General features: G+C 50.5%; 1 protein-coding gene across 8 annotated transcripts in view; it reads left to right on the forward strand.

The window, feature by feature from the left end:
* The window catches only part of CIITA (class II major histocompatibility complex transactivator), a 44,266-nt gene extending 17,882 nt beyond the window's left edge, over positions 1–26,384 (forward strand). For 4 of the 8 annotated variants that reach the window (XM_074346779.1, XM_074346783.1, XM_045520047.2 and 1 more), the window contains exons 2-20: positions 3,395–3,541; positions 3,781–3,876; positions 6,134–6,196; positions 6,373–6,453; positions 8,716–8,760; positions 10,289–10,441; positions 10,904–11,047; positions 11,983–12,147; positions 12,699–12,767; positions 13,613–15,263; positions 16,164–16,322; positions 16,978–17,049; positions 19,764–19,844; positions 20,402–20,494; positions 21,646–21,732; positions 23,995–24,078; positions 24,252–24,335; positions 25,024–25,121; positions 25,671–26,384. In XM_074346779.1, coding sequence (XP_074202880.1) covers positions 3,395–3,541; positions 3,781–3,876; positions 6,134–6,196; positions 6,373–6,453; positions 8,716–8,760; positions 10,289–10,441; positions 10,904–11,047; positions 11,983–12,147; positions 12,699–12,767; positions 13,613–15,263; positions 16,164–16,322; positions 16,978–17,049; positions 19,764–19,844; positions 20,402–20,494; positions 21,646–21,732; positions 23,995–24,078; positions 24,252–24,335; positions 25,024–25,099 — 3,350 coding nt within the window. In that variant the 3' untranslated portion in view covers positions 25,100–25,121; positions 25,671–26,384. Of the gene's footprint in view, positions 1–1,085; positions 1,188–3,394; positions 3,542–3,780; positions 3,877–6,133; positions 6,197–6,372; positions 6,454–8,715; positions 8,761–10,288; positions 10,442–10,903; positions 11,048–11,982; positions 12,148–12,698; positions 12,768–13,612; positions 15,264–16,123; positions 16,323–16,977; positions 17,050–19,763; positions 19,845–20,401; positions 20,495–21,645; positions 21,733–23,994; positions 24,079–24,251; positions 24,336–25,023; positions 25,122–25,670 lie in introns of those variants that run through there. The other 4 variants (XM_074346782.1, XM_045520071.2, XM_074346780.1 and 1 more) reach the window with 4 other exon arrangements.
* Positions 26,385–26,929: the final 545 nt, after the last annotated feature.

The following is a 26,929-nucleotide window of genomic DNA, read 5'->3' on the forward strand; positions in this document are numbered from 1 at the left end:
GATGAGGAAACTGAGGCTCCAAGAGATTTTCATGTATATCAAGTTGAATTGTGTCCCCCTATCCCTCTGCTGCAAAGATATGTCCACATTAAATCCCTGGACTCTTTTCTGGGATTTTTGGAAAAAAGTTCTTTCCAGATATAATTAGGTTAAGGGTCATCAAATAATATTATGAACTTGCCCAGTCTGCGGTGACTTGGTAGATAGGCATGGTTTTGGAGTCAGGCAATTTGACTCTAAAGCTCAAGGGAGTTGCTTTGTTTCTGTACTGTCGGTGTATTTCCCTGGTGTTTGACCAGATTTGGTGATGTTGTCCAACGTTTGAAGTGGAGCTTGTCAATCAGCTAGACTTTTTCAGGCTCCTCCCCTCTATGCCTCCCTCCATCACCCATCTGTGATGGGACCTGGCGCCTATTCCTGAGCCTGGATAAATGGGGGTGCTCATTTGAATGGAAACATTTTGATTGGCAGGAAAGAGCATGGACTGGGAGTCTTGTGCTTGGAGATCAGGTACAGGCTTGGGCACTGGCAGACTCTGGAGCCTTGCGCAAGGTAAGTCCCCTCTCAGGGTCTCATCTTCTCCTGTAGAATGAAGGAGATTGAACTTGAAGGTCCCTGGCAGATCTCTTGAGAAAACTGAGAGTCTGAGTAACTTGACCAAAGTCACACATTTCACTCATGGAGTTGCTGGAGTCAGTCTGGAACTGTTGTCTTTAGATCTCACTGTCTGGGAAAAGAGACAGTGTGCTACAATGTAGGCTCTCAATAAAGACCTCAGATTGAAAATGGGATGCAGACAGCAGGCAAGGTTTGGGGCAGGGAGATCTTCTCTCACCACCCTGGAGAGAAAAGTAGATTGCTTGGTTGGCTACCAGGGAACGTGTTGGGAGAGATGGATCCCTCCCCACTGCCTGCCAGCCTTGGCCCCATTCCAAGAACAGGGTGGCCGCCTTGTCTTTCAGTTCTGTTTCCTCCAGTCACAGTTGGCTAGACTTTTAAAACAAGCCTGCTATGTTTGGGTTCCTGCGGCCCCCACCCAACCCATCATAAAGAGTCAGTCCTGGTCAGGGCCCCTGCGTTGGACTGGAAAGTTCATTCTCTGTGCTATCTGGGTGTGTGCCGAGACCCTCTGCGGCTAGTGAGAGCTGTTGATGACTGAAAGGAAAAGAAGCAGCTGGCAGGTGGTGGTGAGTTGTGTGTGTTTCTCACAGCCTTTCTCTGCTTTGATTCCATTTTCTTCTGGCCTAGGCTGGGCACTCAGAAAGCTACCTTGGATCCTCTGGACTTCACAGCCAGCTCTCTTCTCACCTCCTCCAAGAAGGTTCCTATGATTCTTTCCAGCGTGTGTCTGTGTCCCATGTACATCAAGTTGAATTGTGCCCCCTACCCCTCTGCTGCAAAGCTATGTCTACATCAAACCCCTGGACTCCCTTCTGGGATTTTTGGAAAAAAGTTCTTTGCAGATATAATTAGGTTAAGGGTCATCAAATAATATCATCCTGGATTATCTGGGGAGGCCCTAAATCAATGTCCTTTTTTGAGTGGGTAATTAGGTTTTTTTAAATATATGTATATATTTTTAGAGGGGGAGGTAATTAGGTTTACTTATTTTTATTTTACTTTTGGAGGAAGTACTGGGGATTGAACCCAGGACCTTGTGTATGCTAAGCATGTACTCTACCACTTGAGCTATACCCTTCCCCCAATGTCCTTTTAAGAGAAAGCCAGGTTAGGAGGCGATGTGAGCAGCAAGGCAGAGACTAGAGTGATGTGGCCACAAGGTCACAAGTCAAGGAATGACACCAATTCCCAGAGCTGGAAGAGGCAAAGAATTCCCCGCTAGAACCTCCAGAGGGACCATGGCCCTGCCAGCACCTTGACTTTTGACTTCTGGCCTCCAGAACTATGAGGGAATAAGACTCATTTACTTTAAGCTACTAGGTTTGTGGTACCTTTGTTGTGGTAGCAACAGGAAATGAACACATCATAGGATCATGGACTATCTGAATGAGGGATTCATTAGCCATTCGAGCCATGTGGATGAGGCTTTGTACTGGCTCTCGCCAGCAAGAGCTGCTGCTTAGCCTCTCTGAGCCTCAGGTTACCCATCTGCAAAATGAAGAGAATAATGCCTACCTTCCAGGGACGGTGGTTTGTTTTAACAGCTCTATTGAAGTATAATTCAAGTATCAGACAATTCACTCATTCAAAGTGTACAATTCATGGCATGTTTGGTATATTCACACAGTTGTGCTCCATCCTCACAGTCAACTTTAGAACATTTCATCATCTCCTCAGAAAAAAAAAAAAACCCATATTCATTAGCAGCTGTTACCCATTTTCCTCACAACTCTCCCCCTACTGTAGCCAAACACTAATTTACTTTCTATCTCCAAAGATTTGTCTGTTTTACATATTTCATATAAGTGGAATCATACAAAATGTGGACTTTGTGTCTGGCTTCTTTCACTTATAATGTTTTCAAGTTTCATCCATATTGAAGCAGGTGTCAGTACTTTATTCCTTTTTAGATCTGAATACTGTTCACTGTATGGATAGACCACATTTTGTTTATCTTTTCATCCACTCATGGCCATTTGAATTGTTTCTATATTTTGGCTATTATGAAGTATGCTTCTACATGCATTCGTATGCAATTTTTTGTGTGGATACGTCCAGGGTTGTTTTGAGGATTAAATGAAGTAGTACCTAATGTCTTTGATACGTTCTCCAACAAATGATAATAAAAGATCTTAGACAAAATCTGCCCCAACTCCTTCAATTTACAGATTAGGAAACTGAAACATGGAGAAGAGCACAGATTTGCTCGAGATCACCCAAGGCAGGAGAGCATAACCCTAAAATACAGGTCCATGAGTCAGACTGCTCAGTACCAAGTCCCGGTTCCACTTGGAGTTGGGTTACCTTATGTTGGCCACTTTACCTCTCTGAGCCTCAGTTTACTCATGTGTAAAGCAAAGTTAACAATTGTTCCTAGCTCATATGGTTGTTGATGTGAGTGTTAAATGTGCTAGCCCATGTGTCTGGCACATAGTGGGTGCTCTGTACATCTTAGCTGTTATCATTCATGGCAGCAGCAGCAGCAGAACTCAAGTCTCCTAGCTCCCAGGTGTGAGATATCTTGAATCTACACTTCCCCAGTTCCCTCTTCTGTATCCTGGGCATCTTTCCAGTGTGATTGTAAGTTCCTTGGAGGAAGGATATAGGGCTTCCTCTCCACATAAGAGGTGCTGAATGAGAGCCTTTGCTCACTTTCTTTGGCTCCCACCAACCCTGGCCTTCACGGAGCGACCCACCTGGGAAATGTGATAGATGTTAGTTCTCTGCATCTTTCCAACACCCCATAATTTAACTACGTGTGTCTCCCTTCCAGGCAGTGGACAGTGTGCCACCATGGAGTTGGGACCTATAGAAGGCGGGTACCTGGAGCTTCTCAACAGCAATGCCGACCCTTTGCAACTCTACCACCTCTGTGACCGGATGGATGTGGCTGGAGAAGAAGAGACAGAGCTCTACTCAGGTGGGCTCTCCTCCCTCTGGCCCCTTCCAAGCCCCTCCCCACCTCTCTGCCTACAGTGGAGATAGCAACCAGGGAAAGTGCTGGCCACAGAGCTCCGGTCAGCACTACGGACAGCTCCAGCTCTCTGCGAGGCTCTCTCCCAATAGGGACATCTCCCAGCCCGCCCTGCCTCTCCCTCCTTCCCCACCAGCCCTCTTCCCAGATCTTTCCTGCTTCATCCAAGTGGCTTTTCTTCCCAGAACCCGATACGGACACCATCAACTGCGAACAGTTCAGCAGGCTGTTGTGTGCCATGGAAGGTGATGAAGAGACCAAGGAGGCTTATGCCAATATCGGTGAGGAAGCAGTCTGAGTCCAGAAAAAATTTTTTGAAGGGAAAGATTCTTTTTTCTCTTCTGTTAATCTCACCCATTCACCTGGAGCCAGCAGGCTCTTCAGAAATCAGGGCAAGGGGGATGGGGAGCGAGGGCTAGAAGGATGGAGACTTGGGGAAAGAAGGGAGATTGGACATGGCAAGGGAAATAGAACCCTTCACTAGTGAACACCAGGCAAACAAACCTCACTTTTACATCCTCTGCCTCAATTTCTATACCTTTTTCTATTTGTTGCTCTTCTTCCTTCTTTCTCACAATGCACAGAACACACACTCCTCCCTCTCTTTCTCCCCCACTCCTAAGTCAAACTACTCTAGTATTTGTAATAACTACCTTTTAGGGGGCACTTGTAGTATGCTAATCCCTGAGCATGTTTTATCACATTGAATCCTTACAAAAACAAAGAAAGTAGATACTAATAGTTAGTATTAACCACAGAAAGGAAAGAATCTAGGGTAGGGAGGTTTGCTAAGGCTTAAGCTGAGAGGCTGGTTTGCAGCTTTAAAAAGAGCTACAGCTTTCAGACAAGGGCAGAACTTCTTGGGGAGAGGTGTTTCTGTTGCTGTGTTTTTTTGGTGGCGGTGGGGGGTAAAGAGTTCCTCCTCACCAGGGTCACCACTGTCTCATACAGAGGCTTCACTGAATTAGAAAAAGATAACACTCTTTCTGGAGGATGCAACTCCCATTAAGAAGTAACAGCTTGGCTGTTAAAGTGCAAGCTGGATTCTTGCCCCCCATTTGCCCTCTTGGCTGAACACCGTTGGACAGTGAACAACCTGCACAGATGTTCTTAGTGGCCCCTGTCCTGGCAACCCAAGAACATCACTTAGAAAGTCTGTGCTCGGCACAGAATGTGGCCAGTCTCTCCCTAGCATATGGCTCATCCAGCATTATACAAGGGCAGAAAACAGAGAGGAGCAGTAAACGTACGTGTCTCAAAAATTACAGAACTGAGAGCCTGCCTGCTTCCTTTCCTTTCTGAGAATTTACCTGGGGGAAGCAGAAATGCTTGGGGCTGAGGATATTCACAATTCATCACAACCGGGGGGAGTAATGAGTAATTTGGGCTTTTTCCCCTTAGGGGCATCTACACAGAAGTGGGAGGAAGCGGAGGAGGCAGCTTCACCCAAGTCTGTTCCTCGAGTCTGTGCTCCCAGAAGCCGTTGGCATACAGTCATTTGAGGCATCCTGAAATATTACCCATTGGCTTCCATATGTATAAAATGGGAATAGTAATCACATTTGCCTCATGGGGTGACTGTGAGAATTGAAGAAGTGTCTGCAGAAAATGTTTAGAACAGGAATTTGAAAAGAGTGAGCATTCAATGTGTGAGGTACCACACCACCACTACCATCAACACCATCATCATTATCACATTCTTCATCATCATCCTCATCATCACCATCACTGCTGCCCTCAGCCGTTCCTCAGCTCAGAAGCTTTATATGGCTCCCCATTGCCTATAAAATCAAGTCCTGCCTTTCCCCAACATGAAATTCTTACTGCAGATACCCATCTCTAGAGTTTCCCAAACACCTTGCCTCACTCTGTTCCCACTACCCAGAAAGCCCTCCACTTTGCCCCCAGACTCTGCCCCCATCTTTCAAGGTCTCCAGGATTCCTTCCTCTGGGAAGCCCTCCCTGATTGCCCCATCCCACTAGACAGTCTCTCCTCTTACCTCTTGTCATCATAATTGTCTTCCCATTGGCTCTAAGCCATGTTCCACTTCATCTAATTAACCACCATCTATTGAGTGTCTACTGTGTACTGGCTACTGTGTTGATTGCTTTAAATGCAGAGCCTCTAATTCTCACTACCCATCCCTGGGTTGTAGGCATTATTTATTCTCATTACACAGATGAGGAAGTGGAGGTCCAGAGAGGTTAGGTAATTGGCCCGAGATTGCATTGCTAGTAGGGCTAGTGGAGAGGGGGTGCATAGAGCTAGAATTTAAATTCAAACCCAAGACAACTCTGCTATGCTGCATTGCACTACTTTATAGCAGTAGATAAGTTTTCATGGATATAGATCAAGAGCCCATGAAGTTTCAGTGTTCCTTCATTAATGTGATCATTCATTCAGCAAACACTGATTGAGCCCCACTGTGTGCCAGGTCTGGGAGGTCACAGTTCCCTGCTGCCCAGCCCAAGGCCAGGGATACAATAAGCATTCGGTGAGAACTTGGTGATTGACTGCACTTTTCCTTGTCTGGGCAGCGGAACTGGACCAGTACGTCTTCCAGGATTCCCAGCTGGAGGGCCTGAGCAAAGACATTTTCAGTAAGTTGGGGGGGTTCTTGGCTCAGTCTACATTTCCTTCCTTGTTCCTTGGGGAGCACTATAACACCTGACGACCACCTTGCAATGAGTGGTCAGATCCCTCTTCAACGTAGGGACAATGGTGGCTCACCAGTCCACTGACCGTGTATGTTGCTGTCTTTGGCTTTTCTCCGCAGTCGAGCACATAGGACTGGAAGAAATGATCGGTGAGAGTGTGGAAGTGCTGGAGGAAGCAGGACAGAAAAGTCAGAAAAGACGTGAGTGAGCCCCTCCCTGATGTGACCTAGACTTGCTTGACTCCTGGCCCTGTCTTGGCTCTAAAACCTGTTGTGGCTCCCAGTTGCTTCCCTCCTGTCTTCTCCACCTGGGTTTGGGTATCCCACCCACCTCTCCCCTCCCCACTGCTCCCTGGTGACCCTGGGAGGGAGCAGATGGCCCTTCTCCTGGTGGCTCTCTGTCCCTGGCTGTTTTGATTGCCATTGCCAAAAGGACCTCCGGGCTCTGGCTTCGCCTTCTACTTTGGTTGTCACCCCTGAGTTTATGGGAGATCTCTTTAAGCACAGTTTCTGGAGTCAGCAAGAACTGGGTTTGAACCCTGGATCAACTATTTATGGTCTGTGTGACCTTGGGCAAGTACCTGCATCTCTCTAAGCCTTCTTGTCAGTCTCCCTGCCTCCTTAATCTGTCCTCACTTGGCAGCCAACATGGGCTTTTAAATGCAAATAAGATCATTTTGCACCCCCTGTTAACCCTCTAATGGCTACAAAATACATACCACAAGCTTTGTGTGATCTGGCCCTTCCCACCTCTCCAGATGTGCATGAGTCACTATGCTCCAGCCACCCTTGCTTCTTTCCATCCCTGTAACCCATGTATATTTCCAGCCTCAGGGCCTTTGCACTTACTGTTCCTTCTATCTGGAATGCCCTTCCCCTGATTCTTTCTCCTTTGAATCTTTTAGGTCTTGTCTAACATGTCACCCCCTCCTGAAGTCCTTCTTTGACCACCTTTTCCATATAAATTACCTCACTTATTTTTACCTTGTTGGTGTCTCTCCTGGCACTGTAGCCCTTGTCATAATCTGGGCTTATTTTACTTAAGCATTTTGCTTAGTCCCCCTGCTACGAGGATAGGGATCTTATCTTTCTTACTTATCATCACACCCCCAGCATCTGGCACATGCCTGGATGCAGTAGCACCTCAGTGAACATCCATTGAATGAAAATTTCCATAAAATAGGCAAAATAGTTAATCAAGTGTTTATTGTGTACTTGCTCCGTGCCAGACTGTGTGTCAGCCCTGTACCTATTTATTTAATTTGAACAGGTAAACAAGTGCATGGTATAAAAATTCAAAAGGTGCAAAGACTATTCAGTGAAAAAAAATCTCCCTCCCACCCTTGTCCCCTAGCCCCTCCGTTTCCCTCCTGAAGACAACCTATGTTGCCAATTTCTTTTTTGTCTTGTTGGAAATATTCTATTTGCCTAAAAGCCAGCTCTTTTTTTAAAAAAAAATCCATATAAATGACCACATTTACCTACAGTCTTCTATACCTGGCTTTCTCCATTTAACATGTCTGGTAGGTCATTTCTGTATCACTGATGGAGAACACATGGTCCTACTGCCAAAGAATTTCCCTTCCTTCTTTTATTTTTTCCCTTCCTTCCTTCCTTCCTTTTTATTTGATAAATAGTTTCCCTAATATTTTATTATGAAACTTTTCAACATACAGGAAAAGTGAAAGAATTGTACTACAAACAACCACATACCCACCACTTACATTATACTGTCAGTGTTTGGCTATATTCACCTCAACACATCTCTATCCATCTGTCCATCCCTCTATTCATCCACCAACCCATCCGTTTTATTTTTAGCACATTTCAGACAAGATCGGGCGCGTTCAGGGTGGTATGGCCGTAGATTATTTTTAGCACATTTCAAAGTAAATTGCAGACACCAGTACTGCCTCATACATCCTTCAGTATCCTGATTATTTTCAGGGCTGCGTGGTATTTCACTGGGTGAGTGAGCTGTAATTGGTTTCATCAGCCCCTTGCGAAGGGACACATAGGGTTTTTCTCTGTTGAAGTGCTACCTGCTTGATGCTCACTCACTGACCTCCAGTGTACCCCTGCAAAGTGGGAATCGCCACCCCCATTTCACAGATGAGAGAGCAAAGGCTCAGAGAGGCTGTGTTGCAAAGACTCACAGCTAAGAAAGGACCAAAACCAGGTTGTTTTATTTTTATTTTATTTTTTTAACTCAAACTCATCTTGTGTGCCCTCTGTGGTTCTGCCTCTTCCAGTGCCTCATTGCCCTGGGTGCTTCAAGTTGGGGCTTGGGCTTAAGCAGATGAGTCGGGGCAGAAGTGGTCAGAAGCAGCAGAGGGAAAGGGACCTGAAGGCCACTTCCTAGCCATGTAAGACAAGGTTATACAGCCTGCTGGAGTCTGCGAGCCCCTCGTGGTCTGGGACACCCTTTCCCTGAAGCTGCTGACTCTGGTGTTCTCTCTGTAGCCTTCCCAGAGGAGCTGCCTGCGGATCTGAAGCACAGGAAGCTAGGTGAGCAGGGCGGGTGGGCCCAGGGAGATTGCCAGGCAGGAAAGCGGGGGCCTCCACAGGTGCGCACAGAAACCGGCATTTGACTGGGATTTCAAAATGTAGAATAGATAAACGAGATTATACAGTATATAGCACAGGGGAATATATACAAGATCTTATGGTAGCTCACAGCGAAAAAAAAATGTGACAATGAATATATATATGTTCATGTATAACTGAAAAATTGTGCTCTACCCTGGAATTTGACACATTGTAAAATGACTATAACTCAATTAAAAAATGTTAAAAAAAAAAAAAAAAGAAAAAGAAAGAAAGAAACTGGCATTTGAAAGCTAAGACTCAGAGAGGTGAAGCCACTTGTCCGAGATCACACAGCAAGTGAGAGGTGGAGCTGGGATTCAAACCAAGATCATGATTCCGTAGCCTGTGCTCTGCAGTTCAAGGACTGCTGGGAGAGTCAGCTCCTCTTCCTCCTACAAAGCCTCTCCCCTAACCCCTCCCTCTTCTTAATTCTGAGTCAGACCTGAGACACACCCGCCCCCACCCCACCTAGCTCCACTGCCCCTCCAGGCCCCACCTCTCCTTTCCCAGTGCAGAATCACCTGGAGTCAGCTGGTTACCCAGTGCCTTCCTGCCTTCCTTAGAGCCCCCATGCCTCAGTGAGCCTCTTCCCCCAAGCTCACCATCCCCTCCCCAGATGCTTCCTCCCCTCCCATCTTGTCCCCTCCCCTTCCACCCAGTTATTATTGCAAAGGTGGGGAGACCAGCCTCTCTGTGGGGAACAGACTGAGGAATGAAAGCCTTTTAGTCTGATGGAGGAAGCCTGGTCGCTGCCCTCAGAATGTTCTCATCTGATGAGGGAGACAGGGGCCCTGCCCATGAAGACCCCAGGGTGATAGAGAAGCAGTCCCTGTCTTCAAGGAGCTCCCAGTCTGATGGAGGAGGCAAGTCTTTACCCTGCTGGACCTCCCAATTAATGGAAGAGATAAACTCCTGCCCAGTCTGATGGGAGGTACTTTAGAGGGTGGTGGGGGCCCTGGCCAACAGCCTATTCATAGGTCTGTTTCTATTTCATAGGGTTTTTTTTTTAATTTCAAGTTGACATTAGCACCCTTTTCTTTAAAAGTTTATTGTTTGTTTATTATGATGTTTCTTTTTTTTTTCCCCCGCGTGGGGAGGTAATTAGGTTTAATTATTTATTTATTTTAATGGAGGTACTGAGAGTTGAATCCAGGATCTCGGGCATGCTAAGCACACACTCTACCACTGAGCTATACCTGCCCCTAGCTCTCCATGGCAGGAAGCACTCAGGACCCAGTCACAAAGGGCAGGCTGCGGGTACGGGGACTACCTGGCACAGAGCAATTGCTGATCAAACCAGCTTCACCCAGGGCTGAGAAGAGGACAGGAGTTTCCTTCCACTGCCAGCAGAGAGATCCACTCCCAGAGTCCTCCCCACGCCAGGGAGGCCCCTCCAGGCACCCACCCACATCTCACCCAGCCTCTAACACAGCCCTCTTCCTCACAGCCGAGCCCCTCACCATGCCCATGGTGACTGACACTTTCCTGGTGGGGCCAGTGAGTGACTCCTTGGCTCAGCCCTGCCCGGCACCACCTGCTCTGTTCAACAAGGAATCAGCATCCAGCCAGACCCGGCTGGAGGACACTGTCCTGATGCCCGGTAGGTTAGGGGCTTGGAGAGGGTGGGTTTCCCCCCTCCCTGGAGGTGCCTGAAGTGTAGCTAAGGCAGGAGCCATCAGGGACAGGAATTCCCCGCCTAATAGTGTAGACACCCATGTCTGTCCCAGCCCATCCCATCCTCAGGGTCCCCATCGACTCAGTCTGTGCTGGACAACATGCCCAGGAAGGAATCGCAGCCCTGAAAGACACAGCAGGGATTCCTCGCCAATTAGGGAATTCACCCACAAGCCCGATGCTTTCATCAGCTATGAACTGAGTGCCTTCCCTGTGCCAGCTACGCTGTTGGGTGCCAGGAACACCACCATGGGCAAGGCATCACAGTTGTTTTTCTCAGGGAGATGGGAATCCTTTAGAAGGGAGTCAGATGTTAATTAACCACTAAACAGGATTACAAACTTAGGTGCTATGGAGGAGACTACCTCACTGCCTTTGTCTCTTGCAGGGCCCCCTTCCAGTTCATTGTTGAGCTGCTTCAGCCTCCCTGCTGGATCCATCCAGATCATCCCCACTGTTTCCACTCTGCCCCAAGGGCTCTGGCAGATCTCAGGGGCCGGGGCAGGGCTTTCCAGTATAGTCATCTACCGAGGTGAGTGTGCTCGGCCTGGCCCCCAGCCGCCTCTGTCTGTGCCCTGGCTGCTCCCTGACCCTCCCCTCCCCCCACCCCAGGTATTCGGCAGTTGTAGCGTAGTGCCTTCTCATTATCCACATCCCCCATAACAGCCTCCTCTGTCCCTATTTCCCAAAAGTCAAAGCAGAGGGGCAGAGCTCCCTAACATGGTCCAGGTGGGTGACCCACCACGTAGCTATGTGGCCTTCTATTTGTCACTTTCCCCCACTAAGCCTTAGTTTTTCCTTCTTTTTCAAAAAAAATTAAACTTTATTATATTTTAAAATCAGAACATCAATAATGCTCATTAACAAGGCAAATAGTGAGATACAAGAGTTACTGAGTCTCTTTCTCACTCTTTTTTAGTATACCGTTTTGAACAGTTTGGTATGGATCCTTGCACAGCTTTTTCTGAATTGCCTTGTTTCCCTGTTAGTAAAATGGTCCCTGCTGACCTGCCACATTGAAGGGTTGAGAATTTTCCCAGGGAAGGCATGTTAAGCTCTCAGGGATGGGAAAGAGAGTGGGGCTAGGGGAATACCTTCACTCAACTCAAGAGCACCCTTTCAAGATTGCATGCCAGTTTTTATATAATGCACTGGTGCCTCAGGAGCAAGGAAGCATTCTGGACATCTAGGAGAATGAGTACTGACCACACAGTGGGAAAAGTACTCTAGTAGCACTTGCCTTAAGCTCTCTATGAGCTGATTGTGTCCATTTCACAGATGGGGAAACCAAGGCTGCAGGAGATAGATGTAACTCCAGAGCCCTTTCCTCAACTCCACCCTGAAATGTGTTCCTTTGGAAGTTTCTTTCTCCTCTCTGCAGACTCCTAGCCTAACAGCCTAATTTGGGGTGGGGGTGACCCAGGTGGGTTCCTGGTTGTTCCTACACTCTTTTCCCTCCCAATGTAGGTGAGATGCCCCAGGCCAGCCAAACACCTACTTCAAGTGGCCCACCTGTCCACAACTTCCCGAAGTCCCCAGACCGACCTGGCTCTACCAGCCCCTTCGCCCCATCTGCAGCTGACCTTCCTAGCATGCCCGAACCAGCCCTGACCTCCCGTGCAAACCTGACAGGTAAGAACCAGTGGGGCCAGGGAGAGTTCTTGGCAGCAGGATTGAGACCCTGGGGAAGCAACTGCCTCAGACAATGAGGTCCACCTACAGAGCTGCCTGCAGGGACAGCCAAGTTGTGTTTCTGTAAAACAGGGCAGGGAGGGTCTCCAGGGAGTGGAGGGCCCGGGAAGGTGGGTGAGGGGAACAACTGGAGAATCCACGTCCCACCTAAATGGGGCCACCAGCCTTCACCAGTTTATCACTCAACAGGAAAACAGGCTCAGTGTGGCCAGATCTTCTGAGGTGTCAGCAGAATCTGGGGATCTTGATTTTCACATAGACACTGTGATTTTGAAAACACTGGTGAACATTTTAAAATTTACAGCAGGCCAAAGAAAGCCGTCTTTGAGTAGGATACAGCCTTGGGTCATCACCTTGGAACCTCCATCTCGGGGAGACTCAGCCCTTATCAGCTCTGCTCTCAGGACATTCAGAGGACTGGATGCCCCGGAGGGAGGGAAGTCCCCGGGGCACCCTTCACCCTAACTCTGACACTGGCTTCTTCTCTCCAGAGGATGAAACATCCCCCACCCAAAGTCCGGCAGCTCTCAAGCCCTCCAGCAAGCTTCCCAGATGGCCTGGTGAGTGGTGGCAGGACCCCTCCATGTTGGATGAATAAGGGAAGGGAAGCCAGGTTTGGGCTTCCATCTGACACATTGAATACCAGCATTCATTCAGCCAGTTGTGCTTACACTTAAGCAACATTATGGAGGACCTGCCCCTCGTAGGCCCACACCAGGAGGGCTTGTTTGCAAGGCAGAGAGAATGAATGAGGGAAGGGCAGGTAGCTGAGAGAGTGGATGAAGGCAGGAGTTGATGGCGAGTGTGGGAGAGATGGAAGGTGGGGGTGAAAGGGCGGCTGAGAGAATGGCAAACTGCCGAGTCTGACTCTTTTCCAGGTACCCGTCCAAGCACACAAGACACAGTAAACCATTAAATTTGCAAACAACCTGAATATGATCCCTGTTTTGCAGATGAGGAAACCAAGGCATAGTGGGGTACATAGCATGCTCAACATAACACAGATTAGTGGTGGGGACTGGGTACAGCTCAGTGGTAGAGCCCTTGCTTAGCCTGCATGAGGTCCTGGGTTCAATTCCCAGTACCTCCATTAAAAAAACTTTTTTTAAAGTGGTGGAGCTAGGACTTGAATCAGACACATGGATTCCACTATCTTAACACCCCCACAATGGCCTCCCCATGGTGAGTGAGCCAAAGAAGGTTAGTGAGTAAATAGAGGAATGAGTGAATGAGTTTAGGAAGAATTGAATTAATGAATGAGTGTCTGGGTCACTGACTGAGGCAGCTAATAAAGAAAGCAGTCAGGGAAGACTGTGTGGTGAAGGGACGAAGAAGCTAGTGATGGTGGCTGGTCCTGCCACGAGCATCCTCCCTTCCCCAACCCTGCATCCTCTGACCTGTGCAGAGAGCGTGGAGCAGTTCTGCCGCTCACTACGGGACAAGTACCAGGCTAAGCCTGCAGGCCCGGAAGGCATCCTGGTGGAGGTGGACCTGGTGAGGGTACGGCTGGAGAGGAGCAGCAGCAAGGGTCAGGAGAGAGAGCTGGCCACCCTGGACTGGGCAGAGCGGCAGCCGGCCCGAGGGGGTCTGGCCGAGGTGCTGCTGGCCACTAGTGACCGCCGGCGGCCACGAGAGACGCAGGTGATCGCCGTGCTGGGCAAAGCAGGACAGGGGAAGAGTCACTGGGCTCAGGCCGTGAGCTGGGCTTGGGCTTGCGGCCAGCTGCCACAGTATGACTTTGTCTTCTGCATCCCCTGCCACTGTTTGGACCATCGAGGGGACACTTACCGCCTGCAGGATCTGCTCTTCTCCCCGGGCCTGCAGCCCCGGCCGGTGGAGGATGAAGTATTCAGTTACATCTTGCGGAGGCCTGACCGCATTCTGCTCATCCTGGATGCCTTCGAGGAGCTCGAAACCCAAGACGGCTTCTTGCACAGTGCGTGCGGGCCCGGGTCAGCAGAACCCCGCTCCCTCCGGGGGCTGCTGGCAGGCCTCTTCCAGCGCAAGGTGCTACGAGGCTGCACCCTGCTGCTCACGGCCCGGCCCCGAGGACGCCTGGCCCAGAGCCTGAGCAAGGCTGACGCCATGTTCGAGGTAGCCGGCTTCTCGGCCCAGCAGGCCGAGACCTACGTGATGCGCTACTTTGAGACTTCGGGGGCCACTGAGCACCAAAAGAGAGCCCTGGCCCTCCTCCAGGCCCAGCCGTTTCTCCTGAGTCACAGCCACAGCCCCACTGTGTGCCGGGCCGTGTGTCAGCTCTCTGAGGCCCTCCTGGAGCTGGGCGATGAGGCCGAGCTGCCCTCCACACTCACCGGCCTGTATGTTGGCCTACTAGGCCCAGCCGCCCACGACAGTCCCCCGGGGGCCCTGGTGGGACTGGCCAGACTGGCCTGGGACCTGGGCCGCCGTCACCACAGCAGCCTGCGGGAGGACCAGTTCCTGTCAGCAGAGGTGAGGGCCTGGGCTGTGGCCAGAGGCTTGGTGCAGCCCACCCGGGGGGGCCCAGAGACTGAGCTGGTCTTCTCCAGCTTCCTCCTGCAGTGCTTCCTGGGGGCCTTGTGGCTGGCTCTGAGCAGCGAAATCAAGGACAAGGAGCTACCACAGTATCTGGCCTTGACCCCAAGGAAGAAGAGGCCCTATGACAACTGGCTGGAGGGCGTGCCGCGCTTTCTGGTCGGGCTGGTCTTCCAGCCTCGCCCTCGCTGCCTGGGAGCCCTGGTAGGGCTGGCAGCGGCCACCTCGGCGGACAGGAAGCAGAAGGTGCTCACCAGGTACCTGAAGCGGCTGCAGCCGGGAACGCTGCAGGTGGGGCGGCTGCTGGAGCTGCTGCACTGCGCCCACGAGGCGCTGGACGCTGGGCTTTGGCAGCACGTGCTGCACGGGCTCCCGGCCCGCCTCTCCTTCCTGGGCACCCGGCTCTCGCCTCCCGACACCTACGTGCTGGGCAGCGCCTTGGAGGCGGCAGGCAGAAACTTCTCCCTGGACCTCCGCAGCACCGGCATTGACCCCACGGGACTGGGGACCCTCGTGGGACTCAGCTGTGTCACCCATTTCAGGTGGGGACTGGGGACAGGAGAGGGGGCTTCTTTGTCCTGGGCACTTGCTGTGGTCTTGGGGCTGTGTCCAGTGCTGGCTCTGTGGGGTCTCATTTAGTATGCACGGCAGCCAGGCGGGGGCAGCAGTGACTCTATCTATTTTTTAAGATGAGGAAGCCAAGGCTCAGAAAGGCATAGTAGCTTGCCCAAGGTCACACAGCCAGTGAGGGGCAGCATCATTCTTTCAACCAGTATTTGCACACCCACCATGTGCCAGGCACTGGGCCACATATAGAATCTAAGAGTGATCGGGGTTCAAATTCATTTTCTCCTCTCCATCCCCTGATCAAGTCACCATTTTGTCATGGTTAAGTTAAAGCCACAGCCTCCCCTGACCTCCCTGCCCCCACTCTCTTCTCTTCCACTCCACTTTATATTTAACCATCAGAGCAATCTCTCTAGAAATTGCATCTGATCATATTCCATTCTTGCTTACAATCTTTAAGAAGCACTCCACTTCCCTCAGGATGAAGTCAAAATTCCTTAATTTAAATTAAGGAATTTAGATCCTTTAGCAATCTGTTTGATCACTTAAGCCTGATCTCCAGAGACTCTCCTTTTCCCCTAAGCATACTTTATCCAAGCTGTAAGATCCTACACCACTGTAATGGTTCAGCTGAGAATTTAGCACTGAGCTTCCTGGTAGCCAAAGCAAAAAGGAAATCAAAAACCACTGGGAGAATGGAGAAGAAGGAGGAATCGATAAGGCCTCAAGTGGTCATGGAAGGCTTTCTAGAGGAGGTAGGCGTGAAGCTGAGGGAGGAAAGTATCTAAATAGGTAGGAGGTCCCTTCATGGAGCCACCCCTCCATTATGGTCTAGCCCAGTCATCGTGCCTGGGTCTGAGGCCCTTCCTCCACAGGGCCACCTTGAGTGACACGGTGGGGCTATGGGAGTCCCTGCAGCAGCGTGGGGAAGCCAAGCTACTCCGGGCAGTGGAGGAGAAGTTCACCATCGAGCCTTTCAAGGCCACGTCCATGAAGGATGTGGAAGACCTGGGCAACCTCGTGCAGATCCAGAGGTGAGGGGGAGAGGGCATGGGAGGCAGTTCAGATCATGAAGGACCTAATACTAAGTTTGCTGTTAATGCTTCCAGTGCCTCCTCTTTTGGGGGCATCCCATGCCCTCCCCCTGGGCAGTGACCACCCAGAATCTCTCATTGTACTCCCCTCTCCAGGACTGACCACTTGGTGCTGTTAAAAACTTGCCACCATGTGCCCAATTCTTTCTCAGCTAGAGCCAGGGAGATATTCTCTCCTGCGAAGGCTTCATGAACTGCCTTCTGTATCTAGTAACAGAAGTGACACCTTTGGCCGCCTCTCCAGGACCAGTATCATCTCCATTTTATAGATGGTAGAAGTCTCAGGTCCAGAGGGCAGAGGAAACTTGACCGCATAACTGTCTTTCACTCATTCCTTCATCATACATTGACTGATCACCTACTGTGTACTGTCTGGGAGGGGTGAGGATAAGCGCTTACTCTGAGGCGCTTTTCCATGAAACAGACAGTAATGGGTTAACATCGTCCTGAGGTTTTTCTTTTTAACAGTGGGGCAACAGTAGCCCTGAGGAAGGCAGTCCTTCCAGGGAATTTTGGGCCTCCTGGGACACACAGGAAGCGGTTCAAGAGACAGGCGAAGAGCCTGCTCTCCACTAACATTGCCCCTTCTCTCTAGGACAAGAAGTTCCTCTGAAGACACAGCTGGGGAACTCCCTGCTGTCCGGGACCTAAAGAAGCTGGAGTTTGCGTAAGCACAGGGGTGAATTGTTTGGGGTCCCCTTGAGGTCTCTTCTCCAGCCTTAACTGGGCTTGTGCCACCAGAATGGAAATGGGTCTTCAGAATCATTCTTGCCCTTTTGCCCCACCACTCTAGAAGCCAACTTCCAGCAGCTGGGGCACGGCTGGTCCAGTCCTGGAGTTTCTTGAGGGTGAAGTTAACTGGCCTATTTGCCAATAAGCATGCTCATTCACATCCACTCATTCAACAGACCTACTTCTATGACGGAGGCCACTGTTCTCAATGAGTTTGCAGCCCAGTGTAAATAGACAAGTACCACCTGCTGTGATTAGTGGCAGGAAAGTCAAGGATGTGAGAGTGCAGACATGGAGGAGGTCAGGGGGACTTCCCGGAGGAGGTGACTGAAGCACTGAAGCTTGACAAAGGAATAGAAACGAACCATGCTGGGTGGAGATACTATTATTTTCTCCCTATTGTACAGAGGCAGAAACTGAGGCCTAGAGAGTATAAATTGTTTGTCCAAAGTCACAAACATCAGGTAAGCCTGGCTCTTGCTCCGACAAAGGAAAAAGCTATATTCGTGGTTGGTCCTTCTTATGGATCGAAAATCTAAAATCCCCTAGCAATTCAGCAGGAATTATTAAACACCTCCAGTGTACCCAGTGCCTTTTATATATAACCTCATTAATTTCAAGAGCTATTCTGGGAGCTGGTCCTTATCTTCCCCACTTTACAGATAAGGCAACTGAGGCCTGGTGAGATTAAATAACTTGCCCCACAGTCCCTAGCTTGTCACCCACAAGCTGCTCCTCCTGATCACTGCTACCCTCGTGCCCCCAGAAAAAAGCCAAGCATTTCTTCTTTTGAACAGAGACAAGGTGCCAAATTTGTGCAGTGATAAAAATGTTGCTGAAAAGAGGAAATGGATGAAAACAATTACCAAGGGCCGCTTCTGGCTTTGAATTATTTTCAGCTTAAAAAGCCCCTAGTTGGACATCGGAACTGTGCCCCAGGAACCAGCAGCTGTGGGGTGGAACAGCCCAGAACCAGGAGACTAGCCACCTGCAGACCGGAAGCCCCGAGAAAGTTCTGAGGAAAGAAGGGAGGAAGGAAGGGACTATTTTGGGCGTGTGATTGGCAGCCACTGGGCCAGGCATCCTGTAGCTCCCATCTGCCTGTAGCTCAGGTTGCGTGGCCACTCAGTGCCCTGCAGGGGCTCTGCTGGTAGATGTCCTTCCTTGGTTCGGCCCCCGTCTACGTCTTCACTCTCACGCCTGCGCTCTCTCCCACGCTTACTCCACGCCAGCCACGTGGGTCCCCTTGATGGTTTTCAGCCTCACTAGGCGTGGTCCAGCCCCTGGGCCTTTGAATGGGCTGTGCCTTCTGTCCAGGACGCTCTCCCCCAGATATCTGCATGGCCCATATCCTCACTTCCTTCCAGTTTTCATTGAGAGAGGCCTTTTTTGACTCCCACATTAAAGGTACAACTCTGCCCTGCTCACCACTGGCCTTTTCTCTGTGTCATTTATTATCCCCCACACCAGATAATTTCCCGATGTCTTTGATCATCCATCTTTCCCCTTGGAATGTCAGCTCCATGAGGGCAAGGATTTTTGTCTGTTTTTTTCACCGCTGTCTGTGTGACAGTCTTGTCTGGTCTGGCACACAGGAGGCAAGCAATCAGTATCTGATGAATGAATTCTTTAATCCTGCTAACAACCTCATAGGACTGGGGCTAAATTTGAGAAGACTGAGACTCAGAGGTGAGGGGATCTGCCCCAATAGGTCCTACAGAAGCTCAGTGGCAGAACCCAGACTCAAATCAGATTTCAGATGCCCTTCACTGAAGCAAATGTTTCCCAGACTTTGGGTTTTCAAAGACAGAGTATTTCAGAGTGAATTTGAGTGACTACGTGCAGTTACCATCTTTTAATTAGTATCAAATATGTTCATTGAAACCACTACTGGCGCCATAATGAACATTTTAGTATCATTTAACTATATTTTAACCATATATGGTACATTTAACCATATTTTAAAAACAAAACAGCCCTATGTTGTCTTTTTCTCATTCCCTCGAAGTCTGATCTAAATGTCAATCTGGGCTGTGTGATCTTGTGTGAGTCAGTTAACCTCTCTGTGCCTCAGTTTCCCCGTCAATCCGGGCTGTGTGATCTTGTGTGAGTCAATTAACCTCTCTGTGCCTTGGTTTCCTCGTCTGTAAAATGAAGATAAGAAGCACTTTTAGCTCAGTCATTGTGAGGGTTAAATGAGATCTGACCTGAGTGAGGGACCCAGTGTGTTCCTAGCATGTAATAAGTGCTCAAGAAATGTTTCTATTTGTTATTAAAAAACAATGGCAGATAAGTAAACCATCTTTCTCAGGACTGGTGGTGATCCTCAGGCCAGCATTTGGGAACCACTCCCCTAGGCCAGGGTGGGAGAAGGGTACCTGGGGATGTCGGCAGGAGTGAGAACTTGCTCCCCACTCAGAGATGAAAGTTGGGGAGCCCTCGGTGGGAGCCCAGCTGACCTCTTGAGTGGGCTTTGTGAAATCTGCCTGAAGCAGAAGGGATTGGGGTCCCACCTGGTGGGTTGGGGGGATGTAAGGCAATGGGGAGGCAGAGAAGGGGAGTGGGCCTCAGATGGGCGTGGCTTTTGTGGGGCCGAATTGAGGGGCCATGACTCTTTCAGGGTCTTAACCTCTGCTGTTTGCCTCCTAGGCTGGGTTCTGCCTTGGGCCCCCAGGCTTTCTCCAAACTGGTGAGGATCCTTGAGGCCTTTTCCTCCCTTCAGCATCTGGAGTGAGTATAATCCCCAGAATCTCTCCCAGAGACCTCGGGCTTTGACAGCCCCAGACCCTGGCCCTATTTCTGTGTGTGTGGTGGTGGGGGGGGGGGGGCTGGTGTGAATGACCAGGTACCCCCACCACAGGGAAGGGACGGCAGACGGAAATCCCCACCAATAAAAATAGGTTGAATCCTTTTGTCACCTTTGAAATTCTTTCCCCCTCATGCGCTGCTCCCGGCAATCTCGTGGGGAGACAGGGTCAGGGAACATGACTCCACTGTACAAATGAGGTCTCACGTCATTAAGGAAGCTGTCCCAGCTCCTGGGGCTCCCAGGAAGGAGAACAGGGATTCAGGTCCATGGGGAGTTAGTTAGAACCTTGTCCGCTGGCTGGCCAGTTGGCCCCCCAGGGGGATGAAGATTTGCTCTCAAAAGCTGGGAGCTGCAGCAGATGTGTTGTGTCCAGAGGTGGGGGGATGGGAGGAAGCCGCCTGCTGGGTCAGAGGGAGGGGGAGGGTCGAGTGGCCTCTGGGGTGCTGGCTGATGGCCCCCCATGTGATTCCACCTGCAGCCTAGACTCCCTGAGTGAGAACAAGATCGGAGACGAGGGGGTCGCCCAGCTCTCAGCCACCTTCCCTCAGCTGAAGGCCCTGGAGACACTCAAGTGAGTAGGCTAGGCCTGCGTCTCTGCTGGATTTGTCCCCCAGAGTGCAGCTGGCTTTTTTATTCTTTCATTCATGCATCCATTCAATCGTGCATTCATTTAATCATCTACCCATTCATTCATTCATTTTTTCATTTCTTTATTTAATCATCCAATCAACCGATTATTTATTCACTTAATCAACAAATATTTAAGGAGCACCTACTATATGCAGCCACCATTCTAGGCCCTGGAGACCCAGCTTTAAGTAAAACAAAAGCCCCTTGCTGGGGAGGGTATAACTCAGTGGTAGAGTACATGGCTAGCAGGCATGAGGTCCTGGGTTCAATCCCCAGTACTGCCATTAAAATAAATAAAAAATTAATTAAAATTAATTACCTCCCCCCCAAAACAAACAAATTTAAAAAAAAAAATTATCATCAAAATCTAGCCACACTCCACTCCATAACCTGGATCAGAGCAGCCACAGAATTCACCAGAATTTACTTAGGGATTTCCTTAATGGTAGGACACTGAAACTTCTCGAGCAATTTACAGCATCTTAGGAAACAGCTGTGAATAGGCCAGACTTCTCTCCCTTCATCCCTCCTCCCTTTCTCCCTCCCTCCCTCTCTTTGTCCCTCAGTCCCTCCCTCATCTTCCTCCCTCTCCTCCTTTTCCTTCCCTTCTTTTTTTCCCCACTTAAATATTTTATGAGCACGAACTATGTGCTTGGCACTGCTGTAGCTGCAAGGATACAATAACAAACAAAACAGACCTGACCCCTCGCCTCGGTGGACCCCACGTGGTTAAACAAATTATGTGAACTCTTATGTAATGACGGTGCTGAAAAGTGCTCCAAAGGGAAAAGAAGGGATGCTACAAAATCATAAAATAGATTTTGGGGGAGAGCCATCTCCCTCATCTGCGTCCTCACCCCCATCGTCCCCCTCAACCTCAGGTCATAACTGCATTCTTTTGTTAAGCATTAGCACAAGTCTACCCAAAGCACGACTCTTATGCAAGTAGACTGTCTTTTGCTTGCTGCTCTGGGCCACTCTGTGAGGAGGCTGGATTTTCCAGCTCTGCCCGAGCCTGGGACGAAAGATGCTGATGGGGAGGGGCATTCAAGTTTGGTCCTGAGCCCTACCCTCCTTGTTGTACCCCTGCAGCTTGTCTCAGAACAACATCACCGACGTGGGCGCCTGCAAGCTGGCCAAGGCCCTGCCCTCACTGGCTGCGTCCCTCGTCAGGCTGAGGTGAGTGGCCCCCATCGGTCAGGTGCTGAGCTGGTGGGCTGGGGGTGGGCAGAGAGCCCCCTTGATGCCAACTGTAAGGTCGCACTGAGACCCTGGAAGCAAAAACTACAGGCTGTTCTGTGTCGTCGTTGCACAACTTGGTGGGGGTCGGGGTGGAGGGGCACCAACCTAAGATCCAATATGAACACATCCCCTGGAGTAGGGCAATGCCACCGCCCCGAACAAGAGGATTAGTAGCACTTGGGGGAAAGGGGCGTCTGGAAAACTTTGGGCAAGTCGATTAAGTATTCCTAACCTCTGTTTCCTCATCTGGAAAATGGGTACCATCCTAAAGGCCTATGGAAAGGGCTTGGCGCAATGCCTGGCTCTGATGCTCAATAAATATTGATCTTCCTTCCCCATGGGTGGCAGGACTGAGCTTTTTCTGGAGTCCAGGGGTGGTGGTTTCTAAAAGGCTGACCACCATGCACAGGCAGCCTTGGCAGGCTTTTGTCACTCACAGACTGGTCTTTGCCTACACTGCCACCTTCTGGTCGGCTTTGGCATAGCAGGTCTTGCTTTTGATTACTTTCAGCCCGGCCCCTGGTGGGACCAAGGGGTCCTTCCAGCCCATTATCCTTCCAGCCAAGGTCCTTGCGTGCAGCTGCACAGGTTGTGTGCTGTACAGGTTGTAGTCTATGTGATTGGCATCCCCTAGAGTTGTGAGGGCATTTAATATTCTCTAAAATCAACCATAGGCCAGAACCTGTGCTAGGAACTAGAGATATGACTATGAACAAAACCAGTGTGGGTCTTGTTTTCAAGTTCCTTGCATAATAAAAAAGCACATGCATAAGCAAAATATTTAAAACAGTGATTCATACTGGGAAGGAGGAAACTAACAAAGGCCCCGGAGGGCAAAATAGAGAGTGTTGAATTCACCAAGGCGGGGGGGGACCTCTGAGGAGGTGACCCCTTACCGTCTATGCGAAGCTCTCGGGGAAAAGCATTCCAGGAAAAGGGAACAGCAGAGGCAAAGGCCTTGACGTGGGAAAGAGGTTGGGTCTTTGAGGGTCGGAAGGGCCACTGTGGCTGGCTGTGGGAGATGAGGTGAGAGAGGTCAGGGAAGGCCAAATCATGCAGGGAGGCCCATGTAGGTCAGGAGGGGGTTTTGGAGTTTTTCTGTTGTGAATGGAGAAGTAGGTGGGGCATGTGCGGGTGTATATGATCTGACTGACACTTTAAGAAACCTTATATTTTATGAACTCTAAGATGCCATCTGTCATAAGTCACCATTCAGAGGACAAAACACTGCTAATTAAACTATGACATTCATTGATTATCAGACACACCCTGATCTCAGTGATTTTCCAATGCGAACATGTACATCTTGGCATCAATGAAATATGGGAAGAAACCTCTGCCTGTGGCAGGGAGGAAGGGCCTCCTGGGTTCTAAGATCCATCCCAGGAAGAAATTATAAAACCTCTGCCTGGTTCCTGCCCTGGTACTGGCCGACCCATGACATCAGTGGATCCTGGAGTTTAGCTTGAATCCACTTTGCTGCAGTGCTTCTTTGACCTGTACCCCTGCAGTGTAGCTCTGAGGCTGAGTCATGGCAAAGTCATAGCCTTAAAATTAGAACCGTGGCCATACCTGGCTTGCTAAAAGGATGCTGGTTAATAAGTGTATAGCTTAAGTCAGCACCAGCAACACCCGTTGTGCTATTTTTGACACTGCTGTTGGTGACTGAACACACTATTGAAACCCAAGCCGGCCCAGTGACTCTGGGTTTCTCTCTCCCCTGCTATCCCCAGGGCTGGACACACCCCCTACGGTAACTTGTATAACCTTCACAAACCCCCTTGGGAGGTAGTAATAACCATAATTAAGATGTAGTTCGTTCCAGGTGTTGGACCCCGTTCCGGATGTTTTACCAACATTAACTCATTTACTCCTCCTTATAATTACTCTACTATCTCCATTTTATGGAGGAGCAAACTGAGTCACAAAGGAGTTAAGTAACTTATCAAAAGTCAGACAGGCAGCAAGCCACAGAGCTGGGATTTGAACTCAGGAAGTCTCAGTTAGGAAGCTACTTCCACTCAGTCCTGCTGCTTCTCCAGACTCACTAACTGCATGACCACGGAGAAGCAGCTCAGCTCCCTGGGACTCAGTTTTTTTCCTCTGTAAAATGGGGCAGTAATCCTGGCTGGGTGGGCTCCCCCTAGGTCCTGACCCCCCAGCGACCCCAGCCCCTGCCCTGACCTCTGTTCCCGGCAGCTTGTACAATAACTACATCTGCGACGCGGGAGCCGAGAGCCTGGCGCATGTGCTTCCGGACATGGTGTCCCTCCGGGTGCTGGAGTGAGTGTGGGAGCCCAGACAGCAGGGGGCGGGGACCAGGGCTTGGGAGGACCAGGGGTCTCCTGCTGGCCCCGTGGGCAGCTGAGGTCTGCTTGTCAAGAGCGTGGTGATGGCCTTGGCCTGGGGCTGGTTGGTCCCCAGGGCCAGGATCCACAACGGGTTTCTTTCCCCAGTGTCCAGTACAACAAGTTCACAGCCGCCGGGGCCCAGCAGCTCACCGCCAGCCTGAGAAAGTGCCCTCAAGTGGAGACGCTGGCGTAAGTCTCGGCAGTGGTGGAGAGTCAGTGTGAGGTTCATTGTGTGAGCCCTGAGCCCAGTCCCACTCTGCCCCTTACCAGCGTGCAACCTTGCAAGCAGACATTTCTTCCCTCTGGCCTCAGTTTCTTTGTCTATAAAATGGGAGCAATAATAATATTTACCCCCAAGCAGTTTTGTGGGGTTTAAATTAGTCAAGACATACAAAGCACGTAGAAGAAGGTCTGGTACACAAAAATGCTCACTATATTAGGCTGAATGATATGAAACCACTTATATTCAACTGTTTGTGATGCACACAATTGATAATTTCTTATGGTTCAAACTTATTTATTATTACGTCACCATGATGCTTACTGTCCAGTATTGTGCTTTATACTCTTCCAAAGCACTTTCGTCTGCATAATCACTCATATCTTCTAAGAGGAATAGAGTGGATCTTATAAGACCTGTTTTACAAATGAGACAAATAAGGCACAGAGAGGTTAACTAACCCTTTTGAGGTCACACAGCAAGTCAGCAGCAGAACCAGGTCTAAAAGAAGGGGTCTTGGGGCTCCTAGGCCTCTGGTGTCCCCACAACCCCACACTAGGCTGGGTGGGAGGAGGGATTTGGTGGCAGCTTGCGTTGGGGCTCCAGTCCACACTGTCTCCTTTAACCTGGCCTCTGGGTGCCATGCCCCCATCATAGGATGTGGACACCCACCATCCCGTTTGGAGTCCAGGAACACCTGCAGCAGCTGGACTCACGGATCATCCTGAGATGATCTGAGCTGTGCCTGGGACAAGGTAACTGAGGTGGGCGTGGAAGGGGAGAACCACGGGGCCCCCAGGGTCAATGTCCTGTGAAATCAGAATCCATAAAAAGTGGGCAGGCAGGGGCAGCGGTCACCCAGCTCCCACCACTGGACTGTGCTCCACCCTGTACCCTCCTGTGCTGGTCTCGGCAGGGTGTCTTCTAAAGGCTTGAGGACTTGGGCCCTGAGGATCCTCCCTGTGGGTGGTTGTGGAGGTGGCGGGGAAGGACAGACGGGTCAGCCGTGCATGCTTCACAGCCCTTAGCATAGGAAGGTCTTCCTCCGAGGACCTCCCAGCTACCCCCGCTGCTGTTTCAGCCTGTTGGTTGCCCTAATGCCTGACACTGTCCTCATAGGAATTTGCTCTACAAATTTCCTGCCTCTCTCTTTGCAGAGGACTGTCCACTGACTTTCGTGTTCCCCTGACCTATGACGTCCCCCTCCCCCATTCCTCCCCCTAGTCCCCACCACACTCTATCCATGTATTGAACTGCCCCATCCGAAAGCTCCCTGACCTCCCCATTCTCCTGACCTCCTGCAGCATGTTCTCTAAGGACACGGACCACGCTGGACCCTGACCTGGCTGTTTGTGGACACAGCTCTTTTGGGGCCATGTCCCAGGAGTCTCAGTGCCCTGGCACCCAGCCCTGGTGGCTCAGGGTTGGCCCCTGCCCAGCTGCAGGAAGGACCCACGTCCGGCTCTGTGGACAGACCCAGGCACGGCCCCAGGCTCCTCGGGGCCCAGGTTGATGTCAGCCCTGCTCAGCGGCTGTGGTCCTGCCAGATGGATGGGCGTCTGTCTGTTGGCAGCTGCTGTCCAACCGGGAGCCCTGAGGCCTTCCCTGCAGGACACCGCAGGCAGCCGTGGCCAGGCCAGAGCAAAGGATGAGGTGGCTGCATCTCCGCCTGCCCGGGTCCTGCCGGCCGGGGGAGAAAGCACTTCTCCACGCTGCTCCCCTCCCAGGGCACACCCGGCACTCTGACGGTACCAGCAGGCAAGCCCGCACTGCTGATTTCCCAAACCATGACAGCTGGGATTCCATGGCGCTGCCTTCTGTCTCTGGCGCTCCCTGGTTTGCACTCACTTTGTCTGCCGAGGCCAAAGCTAGGCCTGGCCAGACACGCGGACTTGAGCAGAAGAGCTGACGATACACTAATGGAGAAGGGGAGGGGTGATGGACTGGAGCCACATCCACCTTTTTGCCTTCATTTCCTGTCTTTTTTCACTACATTATAAATGGCTCATTCATTCTCACAGGCAGGTCCAGTGTTTGAGTTTATACCATGATTTGCATTTTGGGTGCCCACTGTTCTGGCTAGCTGGAGCCTCACAAACCACCCCAAAATGTGATGGCTCAAAACAGCATATTTATTTTGCTCACACAGCTGTCTTTGCGTCAGGGCTTGGTGGGGACAGCTCGTCTCTGCCCCACTCAGTGTCAGCTGGGGTCATCTGGAGGGCTCAGTCGCATATGTCCAGACCCTGATGCTGGCCGGTGGCTGGGGGCCTCGGTTCCCCCAAGGAAGTGTCAGAGGGGACTTCTCCACGTGGGCTAGCTTGGGCTTGCTCACAGCACGGTGGCTGGGTTGAAGGGTGATCATCCCGAAAGGAAGAGAGGTGGAGCGGGGAGACCTAGACCATGGAGAGAAGTCGTGTCCTTTCTATAACCCAGCTTTAGATGTCACACAGTGTCACCTCTGCCACACAGTGTCACCTCTGCCATATTCTATGGCCAGTTGACAGGGGCCATTACCTTCCTACCCTCCCCACTCCCCACCCCATCAGCCCAGCACAGAGAG

This window comes from Camelus bactrianus, chromosome 18 (assembly GCF_048773025.1).
Source record: "Camelus bactrianus isolate YW-2024 breed Bactrian camel chromosome 18, ASM4877302v1, whole genome shotgun sequence".
Lineage (NCBI taxonomy): Eukaryota > Metazoa > Chordata > Mammalia > Artiodactyla > Camelidae > Camelus > Camelus bactrianus.